Raw genomic sequence first — 23388 nt, forward strand, 5'->3', positions numbered from 1 at the left:
AGAGATTAGTGCCTAACCACTTTAAGAACGAAACAGAACAGAACAGAACAAAACAAAGGCGACATTTTCCCTCACCAGGGGTGTCAAGAGTCCGACTGGTAGAACTCCACTTGGAGAACTCCGACCTTCAGTTCTCGATTCCAACCTCACGTAGCTGCCCTGGAATTACGTGTGAGCCTAGAAGGACCAATTACGGCAATGCTCTTCAGGAGACGGGAGGTCTCTGCATTGCAACCAAGGGTGGAGGTGGCCAACTTTCACCCACAGTGGAGATACCCACTAGGCCAGTCCTGACATCAAGCTCCCGTCTAGGATTTTGGCAATAAAACTGAGTTTGATGCATTCCTACGCTAGGTTTTCTATCCAGTCTAGTAAAGTAAAGCACCTTTGGATTAAAAATATTGAGCTCAACAGCAACTAGACTTCTCAGTTTTGTATTTAATTTTCCTTAGGTCTCCATGGCTTAATAGTGTTCTGTTGCCAGAGAAAAATATCAATCTGTGGAGTCCAGACTTTCTGCTGGAGGGGCATATTTCAACCTAAAAGTACCTAGAGAGGGGGAAAAAAAAGAGATCAAATTTGAATCACCATAGAATTACTGCCATGATCTGTCCAAAGTTATTTCCAGAGTCACTGGTCAAGATCTGGGTGCTGGAAATCCAGACCACCTGTTCTGACCACTCCCAGCTCCCCTGGCTCCACCCCGCAAACTGGACGTTATCTTAACAAGTTTATCAAATCAGAGAAGGGGTGAAAAAGACTGAAGAGTTCCCAGTCTGTTTCTTCATTCTTTGGGAGCTCAGACAGCACAGAATTGGCCCCCTTCCTTGGGACAGGGCAAGGGAGGCCTGGCCGCCACCACAGGCCTCCGGGCTCGCTGCGTCAGGAGACGCAGCACCACCTCTATCAACGGGGGAGGGGGGGCCCACAGCCCACAGTCACTCCACCTGCCACCAGACCTGATTCCAAGTTGTCTGTAAAGCTCTCCAGGTGACTAAGGGGCACAGGCAGGTCTGGAACAACCCTCAAAAGTCTCCAGAAAGCAAGTGGCTGACTATCCAAGGTCGCACAGTGAGCAGTCGCAGGCTGGGACCCGTTTTCCCAACGCCCAGCCTAATCTTTCCAAGGAAAACAGCAAGAACAAACCTGGTGTGGTAACGACAGCAGACACACACTTGACTAAAGGAGACAAGAAAGAGTAGCAAAGGGGGAAGGAAGAAGATGCAGCACAGAGAGTGAAAACACCACGTAGCCGCCACACAACGCCCACGGCCATGGCCACTGCCACTCTAGACGGGGGAAGGGAAGCGGGGACAGCGAGTTCCACCTGTAGCGCCTGAACTCACATGCCACGCCCTCGGTTCTCAGTTAAACACCGGCGGCGGTGGCACTAAATCACCCATGCTTCCTCCCCAGTCACGTGGCACAAAAATAACAGACCAAGGAGCCACTGGGCCACAGCCAGCTAGCCACACTCTAAAATGAGAAGCAGGCTGAAATCACAGAGACAGTCTCAGAACCAAAGCAGACCTTCTGGGGGCTGCACAGCCCATCAAGAGTTTCGTGCTTTTTCAGAGAGCATTTGAAAAACCACTTCTTGCTTGCTTTAAAAAAAAAAAGGAAGTTGACTATTACTTTCACAGAAAGGACGCTCCTGTCTGGAGCTCTCCACCTCGGGGGCCTTTACCTTGCCGGTTGAAGTCCATGGACGGCTGCTTGCAGTCCTGAGCGCGGTGACCGGTGGCCCCACAGTTGTAACACGACAGATTCCCGCTCTTTTTGTGACTGGAGCCGTTGCTACTACCCACCAAGCCCTGGGCCTGGTAGACGCCCGCCGCCCCCATGAAGTTCTGCACGGGCGGGACGGTGAAGGCCGACTGGCCGCCCAGCACGGGCTCGGGGCCCACGCCGCTGCTGTAGGGCGAGTGCACGACCGGGAAGGCGCCGCCGCCGTACTGCTGGGCGCCCACGTAGCCACTGCCGCACATGGGACTGAACGGCAGGAACGGGAAGGGGAAGACGGACGGCCCCGAGAACGGGTGCTGGAAGTAGTTGGCGTAGCTGACAGTTAGGCCGCTCGAGCCGCAGCTCCCGCTGCAGCCGCAGGACGTGCACACGACGCAGCCGGGGGGCGGGGCAGGCGCGGGCTGCTGGGGCGCCGGCTGCTGCTGATGGTGGTGGTGGTGGTGGTGGTTCTGGGCCGAGGCGGGGAGGTTTCCGGGGGAGCCGCCACCGCCGCCGCCGCCGCCACCACTGCTGCTATAGAAGCTGCTTTCGGGGACCGAGGAGAGTGCGGGGCTGGAGCTGGGGGCGGGGCAGCTGGGCACGGTGGCCATGTTTGCAAAGGACGTGGCAGGGTGGCTACCGGCAGAGGCAGTGTTGCTGTTTGCGCAGAAGCTGCCCTGCAGGGGGCCCACGGGCACACTGCTCATCGCAGAGAAGGCAGCTTTGGTGTTGGCTGTGTACAGAGCAGTCCGAGGGTTTATTATGGCAGGGGGCACGCTTATTTGCACGTTGCCGGAACAGGACGTTTGCCCAGACACGGCAGAGTCTGCAGGGACAGATGAAGACACCAGAAGTTTGATGGGTGGCCGAGCCACATGGAAGACGGTGCTGGACGTCCCTGCGGCAGCAGTGCTGGTCTCCACCACCAGGGCCGGCTGCTGTGCCGGCTTCATCACCCTGTCGAGGGCGGACGCGTGGACGACTTTGGTGCGGGGACCAAAGGAGACGGTGGGCGACACAGAGCTGCTCTCGGTGAGTCCAGAAAGGACCTGCATGGGCTGATGGGGCGTGGACGCGGGTAGCATGTCCATCATGGTGCTGCCGAAGTTCTTGTCCACTTTGATGCCGCTTCTTGGTCCAGAGACTTTACTGCGCTCCTCGAGAGACAGCAGCGAGTGCACAGAGGACGAGAGGAGCTTCATGTCCGCGCCCCCCCTCTCCGCCTTGTGCACGGAGTTCAGCATCCGGATGGGCGCGATGTGCGAGGCCGCCGTCATCATCTGCGGGGGCAGCGGGTGGTGGCCTGACGGATTGGAGCCTGCTTCGTTCTGCACGGGGAGGACCTGGGCTGTGGGCCTGGCGGAACTTGAAGTGAAATGGTTCAGCAGCATCACAGGCTTCTCCTTGTCAGAGCCCTCCAAGTGGATCTCCACACCTAGAGAGGTGGAAACAGCGTCAGCACAGCTTCCGCAGACCAGGGCGGGGCAGCACAGCGCGAGCCACACGGGGCGTGCTTACGTCTGTCGTTCTCCTCCGCGCTGTCCGAGCTCTCTTCCCGGGCCTGCACGCCCATCGGGCTGGGCGAGGAGCTGGAACATTCAGAGGAGCTGCCTTCCCGGGCCGTCTGGTGCGGGGGCTGCGCCACCTCCACCCGCAGTGCTGCGGAGAAGGCACAGGTGACAGCCCGGAGGTGGCACCAAGGTCCGCGAGCCACGGGATGCCGACGGGGGCTGTGCCAGCCGGCGCCGACCGCGCCCTCTCCCACCCGCATGCATGCCTATCGGGCTCATTTTCTATCCTGTCCCTATTCATACAGGGCTGAGGCTCACAAGCTCGCCAGGCGGCGGACGCACACGTGGCCGTGCTCTCAGCCTCCCCAAGCGGACGCTGCAGGACAGGAAAAGGACCCCCAAACCACCGGGTGCTACAACAGCCACACTCCACAAACAGACACCTCCGTTTTCTGAGGACCGGGGACATAAGACCTTTTCAGTCAAATAAGCACTGAAAAGATGCACTGACATTTTTTCTTCCTGGTTTACTGTCACTCTTGATATTTCTAGTGCATGAGGAAAACAGCAGAACAGCTGTTACCGTGACCCTCCCCCTCCTGCCGAGGAGAGGACGGCAGGGAGAAGAGGAGGAAGGCTGGTGGCGCGGCATCAGGGACTTCAGGATGGACCTGCAGGGCAACGGCCTGAAGCCGCCTCCACACCTGCCGTGGTGGGGCGGGGGCGAGGCTGTCATCTATTTTGCATACTTCCTACTCTCTCCCTTTCACCAGAGCAGTTTCTGGGTCTAATGCTTTTGCCCAAACCACTTCAGGCGAGTCACCAGTCTCCAGCTTCTAACACAAACGTCTCTTCTATTTTCCTGTCGCATAAACTATAAAAGCTAAAATAATGAAAAGTAACTCTTAAGTATGAGAAAATGGAAACAGCAAAGTCCCAATTTTGGGACTTCCGTGGTGGCTCAGTGGTCAAGAATCCACCTGCCAATGCAGGGGACACGGGTTCAAGCCCTGGTCAGGGAACTAAGATCCCACATACCGTGGAGCAACTAAGCCCGTGCGCCCCAACTACTGAGCCCACGAACCTAGAGCCCATGCTCTGCAACAAGAGAAGCCACTGCAATGAGAAGCCTGCACACCACAATGAAGAGTGGCCCCCACTCGCCGCAACTAGAGAAAGCCCACGCACAGCAACAAAGACCCAACGCAGCCAAAAGTTAAATTAATTAATTTAAAAATAAAATAAACTAAAATAATGAAAAGTAACTCTAAGCACTAGAAAACAGAAAGGGAAAAGGGGCGTGACCTGTGGCCTGGCCCTCCTCCGAAGGGTCCCAGGTCCAGGCGCGCCCGGCCCCACCCACCTGCAGCATGGCTGCTTCGCACCGGCTGCACAGGCCCCACGTGGCTGGTGGGAGGAACGCGGGCCACTCCGCTGCTGCTGACTGGGGGAGGGGCCGAGGGGTTCAGGCACCGTTTCTCTGACTTCTCCCTGTGCGACAGGAAAGCACAGCAACAAGCGAGCGTTCAGTTCTGCTGCAGAGCCTCTCCGTGTTTCAGTCTCTGCTTAATGCAGAGCCTCTCCGTGTTTCAGTCTCTACTTAATGCAGGGCCTCTCCGTGTTTCAGTCTCTACTTAAGAAGGCTGATTTCTGCCAAAATAATCTCCAGGGTGGAAGATAATGCATTCTGACTTCTCAGATTCACTCTAAAGGGTCCTTCCTAGCAAACCAAAGCCACATTTGTAGAATCTTAAGAGCATTAATTAAGGTTTGATAAGCAATCAGCAGTAATAAGTCCTAGCGTCTGTTCCGCATGTTAGAAACTAAAATGAAGACACATTCTGTAAACAATCTCACACTCACTTCTCCAACTCCAGCTGAGTCTTGAGCTTCTTCTTTGCTCCCATGGTGAGGGATTCAAATTTATTTAGATCTTCTTCCGTAAGGCTCAGAAACTTCCACAGAAGAAACAAATTACAAAGTGTGAGAATTAATTAGGATTCTGAAGACAAAGAACTTGGAGTTTAATTTCATAAATGTATTCTACCTCTAGGATATGTAAACAGATCAAACTTAAGTAGATAATGAAAGACTGGGGATCGCTGTCAAACATTTACTTGCTAAATGACTTGGTGTCCAGGGTCCAAAATATAAGACGCTCATTGTGCGTCTGAGGGTCACGGGCTGTGCCCACTGAGCCTTCAGCACAGGCGTCCGAGTGACAGGTGGGTGAAGACTGGGCACCTGGAAGGTCCGTGCTATGCGGGCAGGAGACTGAAACAGTGTCTGCGTCTCAACTGCTGCAGAGATGCAGCTGGTGGAAGTGTCTCCCCTCCCGGGGCTCTCCCGCCAGCGACAGGAGCAGTCTTCTTTAGTGGCTCTTTTTTCTTGAGATCATGGTCATTTTAGGGACAACAGCAACTTTGTTGGGTAGCCAATGATCCAGAAAAGTAGATGCCATCCAAACTGAACGGCGCCCTAACTCACTGGCCTCATACTAAGAAAAAAGATACTTGGTTCTCACAACGGTCCATAACGTGATTTGTGATCTTAGCCTTTTCAACTCATACATTACGCTAAAACTTTTTAAACTGATCATGACCAAGGTTAGTAAAATCTGTTGTTTTTAAGACTTGTGAATCCTAAACTGAGAGTATTGAAAATTTACTTAAAATGTATTTTTTATTAGCAGTAAAAGCTTGATTTCTAGATTCTTCAATTGCAGATTTTTGGACAAACGCAACGTTTGCAGAGATAAAAGGCACCAAGTCACTTTATCCAGCAGGGGGAGCTCAGAGTTCAAACATCACATACAGGTCCAATTTACTTTTACCATTGACACTGAAACTTAAGAAATTTCAGAATTTTTTTAACAGTGAAAAAATGCTCCTTGTCAAAACTGTATTGTAAAAGATAACTGCTATGTAGGATTTCTTGAAAGACATAAAATTCATCTATTCCTTTAGCTCTAAGAGCCTACATGAAGGCAGGTCATCAGACAACCCTTTTGCACTGGGCTCTTGTAAAAGGCTACGCTGAGGGGCGTCTAAGAAAGGGGGACGCGGGGCCCACAATTCACTACCTCTACCCACTGAAGGGCTGCTGGAGACGTAGCCCTCAGTCACAGACAGTGAGTGTCTCGTTTGGGAAGACCCCAAACTATCCTAAGAAAGCTGTTTACAGACAACTGTGATCCAGTTTTTGCTTCAGCTGCAGGTCGCCTCCAAATTCAAATCCACGGCCCCTCCAGCAAGCTCACAGGACTTGCGGGGACACGCATCTGCAGGTGTTAAGGACCAGGTGGTATGACCTCCACGACACACACGCTGCAGAAACCCAACTCAGTTCCTCTAGGAATGAGGTCCAAAGAAATTGACGGGTTACCTGAGACAACAAGCACGTTCTTGCTGCCTGCTAGTAACCAACGTACCTTCTCCATCGTGAGCTGTTTAAAGACGGGGTAGTACTTGTGCAAACGCAGTTTCCGAAGCCAGTCTAAAATCCCATTTTGCTCCTGGGTCTGCGGGGCCTGCAGGCTGGAAGGCATCAAGATAGCGGGCGAGCTGTCCATCGGGGTCCGGTAGGCCAGAGCTGAGCCTGCACCCCCCGCGTGCGAGCAGTGGGGCAAGGCGGACGTGCTGGCCGAGTGCTGCACGTGATGCTGGGTGCCGCCCTGAGACGACGGGATGCCGGCCACTCCGCACACAGGCCTGCGAGGACAGCAGACAGGTAGTTTTCAAAAGACCACGGCCTCCACCGAGGACCAGCTCCTACAGCCTGGACTGCATCTGCAGCCACGTCCACTGCTGGCGCCAGAGCTACAGCCACCACCACCCTGGGGTGAACGTGTGAAGGCGTGGACATGTGCGTGCACGGACGTGTATGTACCCATCTAGTTGCTGCGCTTGTACGTGTGTACGTGTTATGTATATGTACACGTCTGTGTGTCACCACCAGACTTGTGGCTTTGCTGACTAGTTTCTTTCTGTTGCTTCTATCACAGGATGATACTGATAATCATATATTAAAACTCCAAAATCTTTAATATTCAAATTAAATTTTTTTTTTGAAAAGTAAATTCTAGAAAGCTGAAGGACCAAAGCATCACCCTCTGTCCCTGCCCCTTCCACACTAAACTGCAAACTGACATATTACATGTTTACACACTCCAGGCAGAGGGTGAAGAAAGTCAGCACCTTCAAAGACCTCATTACCTGACTAGAGCTCACAGAACCGTGTGTGTGTGTGCGCGCGCGCACGCGTGCACACACCGTCTGTGATGTTAGCCCATCTTAATGCTGGCTGTCAGTCCAGATGTGCAGTCTGTCTGTCACCCGCGCACTGCCACCATCACTGTCGGGCCCTGTGCTGGCAGAGGGGCCTCCAGAGCAGCGACTCTGGCCCTTCGTGGGCTTAATCACTCCCCAGGAGCTTGTAAAAATGAAGATTCTCAGAAATTTTGGTTTCCTAGAATGTGCAGGGCCCAGAAACTGGCATTTGCAATAAGGGTCTTTGGGAATTTTAATTCCAGGGGCTCTGAGAACCACTTTTTTTTTTTTTTTAAGAAATCAAAAAGTGGATTATCTCTATCCAATTCTTCTCTCAATATTATTATTCAAGACTAAGATCAAGAGTGACTTAACTCTAGAAACAACTATTTACACAAAATGAAAAGCTAGCTCTGCAACAAGGCTGACTGGAAATGTGTTGGTTACATGGTAGAAGTCTCACCTTCCAGACACGCCCATCATGGTACCGACTTTAGACAGGGAAGGGTTGCCAGGACCTACAAGTTAAAATAGATATAATTTATTTACAGACCATAAAAATGTTTCTACTTTTATTGAATTATGTTTTACAAACTCACCTGGACTTTGAAGCTGTTGGGTGGGAGATGAAGTGCTGAAAAATTTCTTAACATGGTCATTTTTTAATATGTGAGAAGGTAATGAAGCCAAATACCTAGAAATGAAACAGAGTGGTTTTATCAGCATCAAAACGTGTTACCAAAAAGTAACTGGCAGAGAAATTTTAACTTTCAATTAAGAGATATATATAGCAGAGAAAAACTAAACAGAAGTGCCTTAACCTATATTCTTCCTGCTTTATTCAGTTTCATTCTTGGTATGATTCATACTGTTTCCTGGTGCCCCTTTTCCTTATTTACACTGTACTACGCTGTATGAATTGAGTCTCTCAGGGCCCACGACCCGGGCCATGAGCACAGCTGGGGCCGTCACAGCTGCTGTGTGGCACTCTGATGTTGGCCCCAGTCCCCGGGGCCCTCTGTGCGCACGTACAAGACCAACGCGCCAGGACGTCATCAAGGGTCCAGAGCCACTGGGCCCAAGAGACTTTTTATTAGGTCCTCATTTTATCCTTTCAACTACAGGACAGAAGCAGATTTTATTTCATTAAGACTGTCAAAATTACATTAAATGGTGGCATACACTTTGAAATTCCTTCACTTATATATTCTCAAAATCATGCCTAGATTATTAAAATCCTTCAAATTCTCCATAACTGATGAAAACCCCTAGAGGCAAACAGGAGACCTGAACCATCCAGACCGCATGTCACCTGAGGAGCCCCTCAGATGCCTATAGGCAGCTCACGTCGGGCCCCACCCGCACTGCACAGGGCCATCGGCGGCGGCCCGCACTGCACAGGGCCATCGGCGGCCACAGCGCCGCAGGGGGGCCGCTGGCCGTGGCCTTGGGTGGGGTGACGAGCATTACCTCAGGTCCGCTTCCAGATCCATGTGGTTTCGCTCTACATAGAATGCATCTGGGCCAGCTAAGCAAGGAATGAATTTCTCCAAATTTTCTTCAGGACACAGCTGAGATAACTGAAAGACGAAAAGGCATGGGAAGTATGTCACAATTCATCTTACGGAACCAGAACTCCTCACTGCGGGAAACACTTGGGCAGGTCCTGGCTGCTGACACCTGCTGCTGTGATTCTGGGAGCCACCTGGGCTTCTGGGTCCACTTGGGACGCAGGAAGCAACGACCCACCACAACATCAAGAAGAAGCTCGACACCCCACACCGCTGTGCCTGCTCTTGAGCCCAGCAGAGGGCTGAGCTGCAAGGCCACCAGGTGAACCGAATTCCAAGACGGACCTGCCCCTCTGAGGACACAGGGCACGTGAACTGTCTCAGCCGTGGCAGAGCCCGCGGGAGAGGTGGCTGCCATACAAGCAGGTAGAAGAGATCGGCTGGGATGAACACATCCCCACAGGCTGAGTGTGCGTCAGTCAGCAGTCAGCCCGGAGCCCAGACACAGGGGGCCTGTGTCCTCATTCCCGAGCTCCCTTCCACAGGCGGGAAGGCTGGAGAGAGTCTGCACAGGTGGCACAGGGGTGAGGCAGCTGCCCCTGGGGGTGAGGCTGGAAACCCCATGCCTTTCCCTGGAGCCTGCTCTCAATCCAAAGCAAAAAGCCCGTAACCCGCTGGGGGAGGGACGAGATTGCTCGTGCTCCCAGAGCTCAAGCAAAACCCCCCGTTTCTGGGGGCTGAAATGCCTTCATGCCTCTGGAGGAGGAGGGGAAAGTCCTCCCGGCACCAGGTCACAGGCAGAGATACCCTGCTTCTCAGGGAAGATGAAAACAAAACCCCTCTGGCCCCAAGGAAGGGGCAAGAAAGCCCTCCTGAGCCGAGTCAGCTGCTGCTGGGGAAGGAAGGGGCAGGGATGCTGAGAAAGGCCCCCCACGACCCTGTGGCTAGAGCTGAGGCTGCACCAGCAGGACGGGGAACCGCTCCACCCTCACCACGCATGCATCACCACGCAACAGGTGACAGCAGTCTCCCAGGGAGGGAGGAGTCAGCGGAGCAGGGAGACCCCTCTGTGCCACAGGTGAAGCAAGACCACGCCAGGCTCCTCTCAAGGCTCAAGGGACCAGCAGGCCTCCCTGGAGGAACCTGAGGCCTGTGGTGCAACAGCAAAACCCAAACCCAGCTCCGCTCCTGATGACATCAACCTGAAGCCCCACCGCCGGCCCGACAGACGCAGCAGCAGGCCCGTCTCCAGGCTGGTTTCTAGATGTGACGTCTCACGTTCAGTCAAAAATTATAAGATAAAAAAGAGGGGGCAATCTATCATCAAGATAATCATCGGAACCAGACTGGAAAATAACCCAGATGTTGGCACTATCACACGAGGACTTGAAAATAACTATGCTGAACATACTAAAGGACTTCGTTTCAAAAAATGAACAACATGCATGAACGAGTGGGAAATTTCATCAGAGAGATGGAAACTTTCTATTAAAAGACGTCATCAAACGGAAAAGCTACAGAAAACAAAAGAACAAAAAACCCCAAAATCATGGTACTAGAGATGAAGGATTCAGCTCGTCAGCAACCTGGGCAGAGCTGAGGAGAAACGTAAGTAAACTTGAAGACGGGGTCACGTACACATGATTCAAGGCCCGGAAGAAGAGAGAGTGGGGCAGGAGAAATATCTGAAGAGATAATGGACAAGAAGTTTCCAAAATTACTGGCAGACAGCAAGGCAGAGACCAGGCAGGGCAGAGAACCCAAAGCCAGGTGAGTATCAGCCACTGCAAACACCCAGACAAAAGGGTGGCAAAGTCGGCCGGCATCAGCGGAGTCCAGAGAAGCGCTTTTTCACAAGACAAGAGGATAGGCACAAAGGAGAGGAAATTCAGTGTTCTAAGTGGTGCAGAGGAAACAGGGAACCCCCGGGGAGGATCACTAATCAATCCTAGAAAGCACGGCACTGGGGCGTCCTTCAGCGTATGGCAGGCCTGAGTAAGAGGCACACGCAAACAACTTCTGCCCAAGCTTCTCACACAGGATCCATCCACTCGATTCTCTCCTACGGGATTATAGCCTTAATTTTATAATCAAATTGCAAGGCACACCTTGGAGACACTTCAGCTATGTTATTCCACACAACAAAGGTGACTACTTCAGCTGAACAACTGCGGCAAAGACAGTGGTTCACTGCTCCGGCACAGGCCAGGCCAGGGGACTTTAGACACACAGGTGTGTACGTATATAACACGTGTACATGGGGGTAAAGAGGTAATTCTTTAGTAGTGCAGCTTGTTCAAATGGTAGTTTTTGAATCAATTTTAAGCCAAACAGGTTGTACATCATCTGTATTTCAACTTTAAAAAATAAAAACAAACAGGAAAATTCAATATGTAAACGGAATAAGGTGGAAAAAGGTGACCTGTCTGCCCACTGCCGCCACGTGAGCCCCTCACTCAGCTTCGGCTGAGCTGTAACAAAACACCCCTTGGGCACCTTCACACTCACATCTTTCTGTCCCATCTCGTTCTCCACAACCGGAAGGAATGTGGACCGTGGCCCTGAGGGCCACTCGCCCTGTTGGAGCACGAATCCCCGGCACTGCACTCACTGCACCCGCTGAAGGCTGCAACCACGGAAATTACCTGGCAGTCCAGTGGACCGTGGGGAATGAGACCCTTTTAATTTTTGTAAGAGCCCTTAAATCACCTTACCTTTGAAATAAATTCAGTCACTTCAGAGGAAGATTTGGTTACTGATGTTACTGAAGAATCAGACCACAAGACCTTAAAAACAAATAAACAAACAAACCTTAAAAACAGACGCCACATACTTAATTCCCAACACACTTGTCCAGGGATTCGTGGCCGGTACAGGCGCAGTAGTGGGACGAGCCCTAGTGCGCCTCTTGCCTGGAGCGTTTATATACCCCTTGGCTTGTTACAGAAAGAATGTTCACGTAACTCAAGTGCATTAAAGCTTAGCTTCCTGTTTTGCGCAATTATTCAAAGAGCAGTGTTATCACTCAAGTGTGGAGTCTAAGGCTGCTCCTCAAAGCGTCAGAAAGTCCCTGACGACCCCGACTGCAAGCATGTGTGTGAGCACAGCATCCTCACGGGGACCTCCTCCGTTCAGGTCAGTCTACGCAACTGTGGGTGTGGAATCAAGAAATTACCAGAAACGAGCCCATCCAAACAGTAAGTACTCCATACATTTCAGTGCTGGGGGCATGCTGACGGGAGGAGGCCAGGTCCCAGCCCTCAGGAATCTGACAGAACTGCGGGGGGGGGGTGGGGGGGTGACACAGGCCAGGGCAGTCAGTACCAGAACAGCGGAGAACATCCTCCATTGCAGGGGGCGGGGTAAGAATTCGGGGAGAAAACATCAGAAACGTCTTTCCGGAAGTTCTACAAAGCCCGGTGTGTCTGTTTTCCCTTCCTGCACCTACGACAGCAGCAGTTTTAGTTCATGACTCCACAAATGGACCGTTCCCCGGGGCAGAGGGCTTTCCTGCACCGAGGAAAGCGTGAGCTGAACTCAGAAGGCGCGAGAAGGACAGAGGGGACAGGATGAGATGGGAGGGAAGCAGGGTCCATAACAAGAAGGGTTAAACCACGAACAAGGACGTTTACCCTAAAATCCAGAAGGAGCGTTGGAGGATTTCAAGTCGGGAAATAAAATGACTGAGTGTATTTTATCACCAATAGGAAAGCGTTGTATTTACACTGATTTAGAGAAAACAGGCTGGAGACACCAAACAACTCTCATGCTCTCCTCCCACCCCGTGCTGGCCTTCATCTTCTGAGAAGCAGCCCAGCATGTTTGCTGACGGTCTCCGGGGCCTGAAGCGCTGGCCGTCTCTCCTCTCTGTTGAAATTCACGTGAGTTCCTCTCTGCTCTGGTGGCTGTCACATCACATAACAATTACTAAGGTATGTTTTTCAAGCCCCCACAAAATACAAGCCAATCAAGGAAAGGGACCTCTCTTCTTCATCTCTGAATTCCCTATGCCTCCCAGAATTTATCAAGGCAAGTGCTGGCATTTCTGAATGAACGTGCTGTACCATCCCAAATCTACCTACACTAAAATCAAAGCACCTACGCCATTTTTTCTGTCTAAAATAATTAAATCTTTTAACAACACTAAAAGGAAGTTTGGGGGAGAGTGAGCTGCTCCGCACATAAAACACCAGTAACATCCAGGATTAAAGGTGAGAACTTTCTAGCATTACATGTACGACCCAAAGTACAGCTGACGTGGTTTTCTCAGTAAAATATGCCGCATGTCACGTGGCACGAACGCACCCTAACCCAACTAAAGCGTGAAGTCCAACACCCAAATGGGGAGCACGGCATGGACACACCATTCTATGCTGAAACAGACAATCTGCTTCCCCGACAATTACATATTTTAAATAGGCGCAACTATTCTAGGTTGTCTGCTCCCGGTATATTTTTCTTTGACTTCCAAAAGGACTTGCTGCTCCAACCAGGGGCAAGGACTGGAAACCAGCAGACCTCAGCAGCACTCTGCTCTGCAGGTGACGCAGGCTGGCCTGACCCAGTCCCCTGACGCAGGCTGGCCTGACCCAGTCCCCTGAGAGGGCGGGCCCCTGGAGGGGCATGGACACGGGAGAGCAGCCTCGCACTGTGCCACGTGCTAGAGACACGTGATCTACCACGTCCAAGACAGCATCGATCATAAGCTACCCCACTGCTGATGTACCACCAAGAAGAAACACTGCCAATCAAATGACGGCACAGTGTTTTTCTACCACCCATAGTCGCTCAAAGAGCCACTGAGACCTGCTGAGATGGATTTTAATGTATCTTAAACATACACAAAAAAGCATGGGGACTTCCCTGTGGCACAGTGGTTAAGAATCCGCCTGCCAACGCAGGGGACACGGGTTCGAACCCTGTTCTGGGAAGACCCACACGCCGTGGAGCAACTAAGCCCGTGCGCCACAACTACTGAGCCTGCCCTCTAGAGCCCCTGAGCCACAACTACTGAGCCCACACGCCTAGAGCCTGTGCTCTGCAACAAGAGAAGCCACCGCAATGAGAAGCCCACGCACTGCAACAAAGACCCAACGCAGCCAAAAAAAGAAAAGCACGGTATGCACAGAGTACATAAGGGTACTGAGGATTTCTTCACACTCAGAGTCTAACTCCTCTGACCCACTGTCCGTCTCAGCTCTCAGCACCCTCTGGAGAAGGGGCAGCGTCTTCTTCACTCACACAGGCAGCAGCTCAGGCAAAGGCCCTGCCACTGCTCAGGCCACAGCCCTCACGTGAGCAAGCAACCCAGTGCCACCAGACCTGCCACCAGACCTCTGAGGAGCTCTGAAGTCGAATACAAGGACAGGCAAAGCAGTCACAAAGAACAAGGCAGCCTGGAGGTGGCACGGACCATGCACTCAAAACTCGCTTTTAAAACTAAAAACTATCAACGAGATTCTCAGTGAACTGAGAGCAGACAGCATCGCCAAGAACAGGATGCTACGAAAAAAGAATCGCCAGGGAACAGAGGTCTCTGTTGTTAAAAACAGGACAGCAGAAGTGAAACGTTCACTTCAAGAGATGGAAGATGAGGGAATCTTCCACAGGACAGATCAAAGTCAAAGGGAAAGAAAATAGAGGGAAAAAAAATAAAACAGAGGACCAGTCTTGAGGTCCAACAGGCAGACAGCAGGAGTTCCAAAACAAGAAAACTGAGAAAAACAGGACAGAGGAAATCAAAAGGAATGATTCCAGAAAAGGAACTCAAATTAATGGACTTAAGTTAAAAGGGCTGACTTGCATCTCAGCACAGTGGATGGTAACCTACACCCAAGCCTGGCTCTGAGAAACGTGCAAAGGCTGGGGACTAAGAGAAGATCCTAAAGCCTTTAGAAATTATAAAACAGCGCCAACACTGGATCAGGGGCCAGAGCAGATCCATGCTTCTCAACGGCCACACTGCAAGACAGTACATAAGAAGTGCCTCCGAGTTCCTAAGGAAAAATGACGCCTGCTCCAGAACCGTATTCCCAGTCACATGTCAGGTCAGATGGATGAAGACACTGCCAAACATGAAAGCCAGAAACCGCACCTCCCCGGGACCCTTTCTAAGAAGCTGCTAGAACAGCTATTAAAACCTAGAACTAACCCAAGGCAATAGATGAGTTAAGAGCTGAGAACAGGGTATCAGAGCCAGGAGGGAGGAAGGGACCCCGCGGGTGATGGTACGGGGGCCCCGCCATGAGACTGCACCAGGCCGAGTCCAGGTCGGAGCAGGGCCGTAGCTCCAGAGACGAAACCGATGGAATGCGGGATGCATTTGAACACAACCAGGGAAAACTTTAGGGGTGACTTTGTTTTCTAAGTACTTGTTCACAAGCAACAAACAAACAACAAGAGACAATTAACTCCCGGTAGAATAAAGTATTGGAAAGGAAAGGTACTAAATAAGCATATACCACAGGGCTTGGGTAGCAACAACCTTCACACAGTCAGGCTAATTACCATACAAGCAATGAGGTGTACTATCACAAGAAACAGTTCCCTGCTCCTCCGGGTGTGTAGGCACAATTACTGGACTCTCTGCACACAGAGAGCTGATGAAAACAACTAAAGAAAAGAAAAATAGTTTTCAAGACTCATCCTTAGCTAATAGTGATAAAATGTTCAGAGCAGTTAAGACTGTTTCAAGATGAAAAACTTCTAAAGAAAAGATACAGCACTAAAATAAAATGTAATGTCTGGGTTCTTAACAAAGACTGGCATAAAAAGAATGGGTGTTTTAATGAGTATTGCTCCACAGTTCCTTTTAAGTCAATACAGCTCTCCCATCTACAGGCGTTTCAAGTGTTCGCGTAATCTTCTGATGTTTTTTTCCCACCCTGTCCTTCATGTGTAATAAGTATACTTTAAAAAAGTTTTAGTTATTCAACAGTGAATTTGGAAAAGCTGGTAAAATTTGGACATGTCACATGTACACAGATACAAAATAATTTTTGTATTTTCAAAGATTCTGTCATTTTCTTCCTGTATTTGCTTTCCTCAGTAACTAGTAATTACAACTTCAGCAAAAACAAAACCAACTCCATGAAAAAAAAGAACAGGAAACTCAAACTCCTGCTTGCAGTCCATTTGTTACTTACGTCTTCCTATAAAATAACAACCTTTCATTTGTCTCCTGGAAAACAATGACACATAAAAACTAAAAGTAGAGATAAACAAAGCTGAGAAAAAGGGGAGGGGGAAGTCGCTGACTTCTCCTTGAATGAGTGAAAGCTTTCAGAAGAAACCGCTTCTCGAGTCTTCCTATACTGTTAGCAGTAGAGGGTACATCTCACCGTGGTTAAGGCAAAGACTCCTAATAAAGTTCTTTATTGTTCTGGCCACAGCACGATAGCTATTTATATCCATGTTCAAAAGACAACCTATTTAAAGGACAATTTATCCTAATTATTTAGGGCTCTGTGGACAAAAATTAATCCTCAGGTAAACTTCTTTCTTTCTTTCTTTTTTTGGCTGCATTGGGTCTTCGTTGCTGTGTGCGGGCTTTTCTCTACTTGCGGCAAATGGGGGCTACTCTTCACTGCGGTGCACGGGCTTCTCATGGTGGTGGCTTCTCTTATTGTGGAGCACGGGCTCCAGGCACGTGGGCTTCAAAAGTTGTGGCATGCGGGCTTCTCATGGTGGTGGCTTCTCTTATTGTGGAGCATGCGCTCCAGGCACGCGGGCTTCTCATTGTGGTGGCTTCTCTTATTGCGGAGCATGGGCTCTAGGCGCGTGGGCTTCAGTAGTTGTGGCACGCGGGCTCAGTAGTTGTGGCCCGTGGGCTCTATAGCACAGGCTCAGTAGTTGTGGTGCATGGGCTTAGTTTCTCTGCAACATGTGGGATCTTCCCGGACCATGTGTCCCCTGCATCGGCAGGCGGATTCCTAACCACTGTGCCACCAGGGAAGCCCTGGCAGGCAGATTCTTAACCACTGTGCCACCAGGGAAGTCCCAATCCTCAGGTGATGTTTTTAAAGGTTTTATTGAGTATAACTGACAATGAAATGCACATATTTAAAGTGTACAATCTGACCAGTTTGGACATACGTATACACCCATGACACCATCACTCCGATCTATATAATGAACATACCCACCCGTCCCTCCCCAGGAAGCTATTGATCTGCGTTCTATCACTGCAGTTATTTTGCATTTTCTCAATTTACATAAATAAACGCATACAGTGTATGCTCCTTTTTTCTGGTTTCTTTCACACAGCACGATTACGTACTTTCCCCCACACTGCCAAGTGTATCAGTAATTCACTCCTCTATTCTGAACGCTGAACTGTGTGGCTGCGATACCACAGTGTACATCCAGTCTCCTGATAATGGATATTTGGGGCGTTACAAACAAAGCTGTTATGAACATTCGTGTACAAACCTTTGTACGAACGTGTACTTTCATTTCCTTTGGTTATTGACCTAGAAGCGGGACCGATGAATCAGATTTTAGGGATATGTTTGACTTTTTAAAAATTGCCGAACTGTCTTCCAAAGTAATCTCACCATTTTACACTCCCATGGCAGTCCTTCCACACACCTGCCAGCAGCTGTCAACTTCAGCCACTGTGACGGGCGTGCAGGATGAGCTCACCGTGGTTTTAATCGGTGTTTTCCTAATGGCTACCGATAATGAACATCTGTCACGTGTGCTATTTGCCATCCATACATCTTTCTTGGTAAAATGTTCACTTTTTTATTGGGTTATTTTCTCACCATTGAGTTTTGAGAGTTCTTTTTCTAGTTTGAATACAAATCCTCTATCAAACATGCAATTTGCAAATGTTTTTCTCCCGGTTCTGTGGCTTGGCTTAACTTTCTCCACAGCGCCTGTCAAAGAGCAAGTTTAAACTCTGATGAAGTTTAATTCATTTTGTCTTTTATGGCTCATGTTTTTGGTATCCTACCTAAGAAATCTTCGCCTGTTTAAGTCACAAACTTTTCTCCTATGCTTTCTTCTAGAAGTTTTATGGTTTTACGTTGTACATTTAGGTCTGTGATCAGTTTTGAGTTAATTTCTATATAAAGGGTGAGGTTTGATGAAGGTTCCTTTTTTTGGCATATGGTTATCTGCTTCTGAACCATTTGCTGAAAAGACCGTCTTTTCTTCACTGAAATGCCTTTATACCTTTGTCAATAATCAGTTGACCAGGGTGGTGTGGCGTCCGGGGCCCTTAGCCCGAAGCAGACGTGGCCTGGCCCGCGGGATAGAGCAGTCGCCACCGCCAGGCCCCGAGCCGACCCCAGGGCCACCCTGCAAGGAGCCGCGGGCAGCGGGAGCCTGAGTTGCTGCCAGTGCTGGCACCAAAACTGACAAGCTGCTCCTAAAATTCACATGGAAATGCAGCATCCCCAGAAGAGCCAAGACAATCCTGAAAAGGAAGACCAAACCTAAGAGGACTCACACTTCCCAATTCCAACGTCAAAGCCACAGTACTCAAGACAGAGCAGTGCTGGCCTAACAACAAGAGAGATGAATGGAACTGAGCGTCCAGAAACAACCCCTCACAATTTCGCTCAACGGATTCTCAGCAATGGTGTGAAGACCCTTCAGTGGGGGAAAGAATGGTCTTTTCAACAAATGGTGCTGTCCAATAAAGATGTTAAAAAAAACTGTAAAATAAACAAACAAACAAAGGGTGCTGGACAACAGGACGTCCACATGCAAAAGGACACATTCGAACCCCTACCTCACACCATACACAAAACATCAATTCAAAATGAATCAAAGACCTAAATGCAAAAGCACAAACAATACAATTCTTAGCAGAAAACACAGGAGTGAATCTCTGCGACCTTGGCTTAGGCAACGACTTCTTAAATACAATACCAAAAGCACGAGGAATGAAAGAAGAAGTAGGGAAACTGGACTTTATCAAAATTTAAAACTTTTGTGTGTCAAAGGACAGCATCAAGAAAATGAAGAAAATTCCCACCCAATGGAAGAAAATATCTGCAACCCAGTAATTCCAGTCCCAGGTGTGTATCCAAGAGAAATGGAAGCACTTGTCCACACAAAAACTTGTACGTAAATGTTCATAGCAGCATTACTCATAAGAGGCAAAAAGTGGAAACAACCCAGAAGTGCATCAACTAACTGCTGAGTGGATGCACTAAATGTGGTCCATCCACACGGTGGAATTTCACTCAGCCATAAAAAGGGAAGCACTTATGCATGATATAACATAGAGAAGTCTTGAAAACATTATTTGCATGAAAGAAACCAATCACGAAGGATCACATATTGTATGATTCCATTTATGTGAAATATTCAGCACAGGCAAATCCACTGAGGCAGAAAGTAGGTTAGTATTTGCCAGGGACTTGGGGAGGAGAAGTGGGGAATGACTGCTAATGGGTATGGGGCTTCTTCCTGGGATGATGGAAGTATTAAAATTAAATCGTGGTGATGGTTACAAAATTCTGAATAAATTAAAAAAAGCCACTGAACAGTTTAAATGGATGAATTTTATGTTATGTGAAATCTATCGCATCAGAGGTGTAAAGAAGAAAGTCAATTAGAAAATTTTAAAACCGTCTAATCTTTAAAAACGCCACCAAGGATATTCTCCTAAAGTCTTCAAAACAACCAACTGAGCGCTTTACATGTGAGTCTAGCTAGGGCCCCACTGCCCCGGGGCACGGCGTCTCCTCCCTCTCAGCAGCACCTTTAACACGGGTGCTGAAATCGGGTACCGTGAGTCTTCCAGTGTTTTCTTCGTTTCAGAATTGTTTGGACTGCTCTATAGTGTTCTCCATATAAACTTTATTTTATTTTATTTACTATTTATTTATTTACTCAGGCTGCGCTGTGAGGCTTGAGGAATCTTAACTCCCTGACCAGGGACTGAACCCGTGCCCTCGGCAGTGAAAGCGCGGAGTCCTAACCACTGGACCACCAGGGAATTCCCTCCATATAAATTTTAGAATCGTCTTATTGATTTTTTTTTCTTTGAAATTTATTTATTTATTTTTGGCTGTGTTGGGTCTTCGTTTCTGTGAGAAGGCTTTCTCTAGTTGCGGCGAGTGGGGACCACTCTTCATCGCGGTGCGCGGGCCTCTCACTGTCGTGGCCTCTCTTGTTGCAGAGCACAGGCTCCAGACGCAAAGGCTCAGCAGTTGTGGCTCACAGGCCCAGTTGCTCCGCGGCAATGTGGGATCTTCCCAGACCAGGGCTCGAACCCGTGTCCCCTGCATTGGCAGGCGGATTCTCAACCACTGCGCCACCAGAGAAGCCCCTCGTCTTGTTGATTTCTAAAACAGAAAAATGCTACTGGGACTTACTTTTGCCGGGTGGTCATGTAAGATGACAGAAAGTTTGTAAGTTTAAAGGTACGTGGAAAGATGTTCTCCCACTGTCCACAGGTTCTCTCTCTTACAGAACTGTAGTCCTGACCACGACAAGCTAGAGAGATGGCGGTTAAACGCCCGAAGCTATGTAACTACAAGGCGCTTCACTTTTCGAGTGTGACAGGAGTCCCAAACCTAAGCACATGCATATCACACATTCGTATCCTACAAGCAGCCACTTATTTACGAGTAGGAGAGTGCAACTCACCTGCAGAGAACAAGCACACAGTTTAAGCTGCACAAATGAACCGTGTGCTTTATAAATAAGAAGATGGTTGTGTTTTTTTAAATCTTCCTTGTATCTTTCCTTTGTGCCTCAAATTACCATCAACAAATGTAGTGTGGGCAGTAAATCCCTCAGGGCGTATCAAGTTAGTATCCCAAAAGAAAATGAGTCGGACTGCTGGCTAGTGAAGGATTATCACTTTCCTAAACACAAGAATCCTTTTATCAGTTATCGCATCAGGAAAAGCAAGCTTTTCCGATAACCAAACCTTTTTCTTTAAGTACCAAAACACTTCATTCAGCTTAACCATTTGGGGTTCGAAGCGTCTTAAACTGAACTTCAACCCAGCTGTCCGCTCTGCTTTCAGAAGACTCACGGCGCCCTATCCTGCCAGCCTGCCGCCTCCCCACCCTGATCACAAGGCCCTCCTCTGGGGAAAGGCCACGAGAGGCCAAGTGTCTACCCTGCCAAGGCTCATTTCTTTGCAGAGAGGCTGTGGACTGGGGCCGAGTCCAAGCCCAGTTTGATCAGACGGGCTGTGAGTGGGATCTGAAGGGCTGTGAGTGGGACCTGAAGGGCTGTGAGTGGGACCTGAAGGGCTGTGAGTGGGACCTGAAGGGCTTGACGCTCAGCAGTTCCCACACACGCAGGCCCTGTGCACGGGGACCACGCCCGCCACCAGCCCCTCAGGCGATATCCGCCAGCCAGAGGCTGACTGCAGAGGAGAGGAGCCAACACACCCAGCGTTTCAGGGCCTCGCTGGGCTCCCCAACCCCAGCAGGCCTTGATGATGCTGGGGTCCTGAGGTTCTCTGGTTGCTGACACTTGGCTGCTGGTCGCAAGCTCTGACAACCTCCAAAACCGAAGGGAAGCCTTTCCCGTACATCTATGGAGTGACAAGTGATTTGCACGATGCAGGACTTCCCAAATCAAATGAGGGTTTTACCCTTGTGGTATTAAAAGTACCTGAAGTATTCTGATGTAGCTACACTCTTGGAAAGGTTAGTAAGCGCCACAGTGCAAGTACTAGACGCTAACCAGAAGCTGCTATGCCTGAGAACACTCTCCAGTAAAGCTGGAAGCAGATTCTCCTTATCAATCAGTTTCCTACGATGCATGTGGTCAAAGGAGAACCTCGCACAACAATGGGGTAGTAGCAGAACCCTGGTGACACAGCCAGCCACGCACACGCAGCTAAGCGGGACCAGGAAACTCAGTCTGGCCAGTAAGACATAAGTGGAAGTGTCTAGTGGCTTTTTTTTTGCCACGCCTCGTGGCATTTGGGATCTTATTTCCCCGACCAGGGATCGAACCCACGCTCCTGGCAGTGGAAGCGAGGAGCCCTAACCACAGGACTGCCAGGGAAGTCCCTCTAGTGGCTGTTTTTAAGAATGCTCCATGAAAAAGAGGTAAAAGTAACCTTTCACTCTCCTCTTCATCCCATGTCCTGTTGCCTGGAATGAAAACGTGAGGGCTGGAGTCCTAGCTGCCATCTTGGACCATGAGGCTAAGGGCCACCTCCTAGAGATGTCAAAGCAGTCAGCTGGAGGGAACCTGGCTCCCTACGTATTTTATGGAGCACAGATGCCATTCCAGCCCCAGGGCCGACTCCTTGTACACTCCGATGTTGTTTAAGCCACTGTTATCGTAGATCTGAGATTCTAATGAACAGTATGCCTCAATTTTCACAGTTCTCTACTTTAGCCAACTCTGGTGACCAGCCACCAGCAGCTGAGCATGTCAGTCTAGAGAATGTTCCCCACACACACCAAGGAGTTTCTGTCATCCAGGAGGCACAGAAGAACAACAGCTCATCTTTGCAGCCACTTACTATATCCAGACCCTGTACTGAGTGCTTTGAATGAACTGTCACATTTAATTCTCCCCCAAACTCCATCCTGTTCGACTGAATGGAGGTGCTGGGGCACAGAGGAGTCCAGCATTGTCCTCGGTCACACGGCGAACAGGAACACAACAGGACTGCGCACTCCAGGCTGTGGCCGAGCCCAGCCCCTCCCCCTCGTGGAGCCTGCTGAGGTCCAGGGGGAGCAGCCCCCCAGGCCCAACAAGCCCACCGTGGAGACGGTCCACCCACAGGGCCCAGTCCCCACTTCTGTCTCCCGCAGCAGTGGCACAGTGCTTTGCAAAAGACTCGTCTTTTATTTAGAGACATAAAAGTACCACTTCATGGTAAATGTTTCCTTCCTATCCCTTAGAGGAGAAAAGGAAAAAAAAACTTAGCATCTTACCTCAAAGGAACATTCAACATTTCTTTCATTTTTTTTGTGTGATAATCCCTTCAGGTCTATCTTTTCAACACTCACTGTAAAGGTAAACAAAACAAAACAAAACAACAACAAACAAAATTATAAAAATGAAGTAAGAGCTTGAAGTACATATGATTAGTTTGCATTGATACATTAGCAACTTTTCACAGTACGGCTCCCAACACCCGGCCCCGTCTCCTCCGTGGTGGGTGAGCTCGCCAGGAACGAGGAACGCTGCTCGCGCGGGAATGGAAGGCGAAGTTGAAAGTGACACAGAAAAAACAGGCAAAAAATAAAAACAAATCATAGAGAAGAAAGAGATCGGTGCTTGAAAATGCACAAGTGCACAGGCCATAATTATAACTGAAGATTAGTTATGATCTGTTCTCATTTCTGAAAAACTAATGCTCAACGTTTTCCACAGTGATTATTTAGAGACACAGTTGCCCAGAACCTCTCACTGGCATCTCCTCATCTCCTC

General features: G+C 49.5%; 1 protein-coding gene across 1 annotated transcript in view; it reads right to left on the reverse strand.

Moving 5' to 3' along the window:
* Positions 1–409: 409 nt before the first annotated feature.
* The window catches only part of ZCCHC14 (zinc finger CCHC-type containing 14), a gene marked incomplete at its 5' end in the record, with an annotated part of 55264 nt that continues 32285 nt past the window's right edge, over positions 410–23388 (reverse strand). Inside the window, 11 exons of the mRNA XM_082676302.1 lie at positions 410–549; positions 1688–3160; positions 3244–3384; positions 4600–4727; positions 5100–5191; positions 6667–6946; positions 7968–8022; positions 8104–8198; positions 8975–9084; positions 11730–11801; positions 22890–22963. Coding sequence (XP_082532428.1) covers positions 494–549; positions 1688–3160; positions 3244–3384; positions 4600–4727; positions 5100–5191; positions 6667–6946; positions 7968–8022; positions 8104–8198; positions 8975–9084; positions 11730–11801; positions 22890–22963 — 2576 coding nt within the window. The 3' untranslated portion in view covers positions 410–493. The remainder of the gene's footprint in view (positions 550–1687; positions 3161–3243; positions 3385–4599; positions 4728–5099; positions 5192–6666; positions 6947–7967; positions 8023–8103; positions 8199–8974; positions 9085–11729; positions 11802–22889; positions 22964–23388) is intronic.

Source organism: Grampus griseus (assembly GCF_964374135.1).
Source record: "Grampus griseus genome assembly, chromosome: 19".
Classification (NCBI taxonomy): domain Eukaryota; kingdom Metazoa; phylum Chordata; class Mammalia; order Artiodactyla; family Delphinidae; genus Grampus; species Grampus griseus.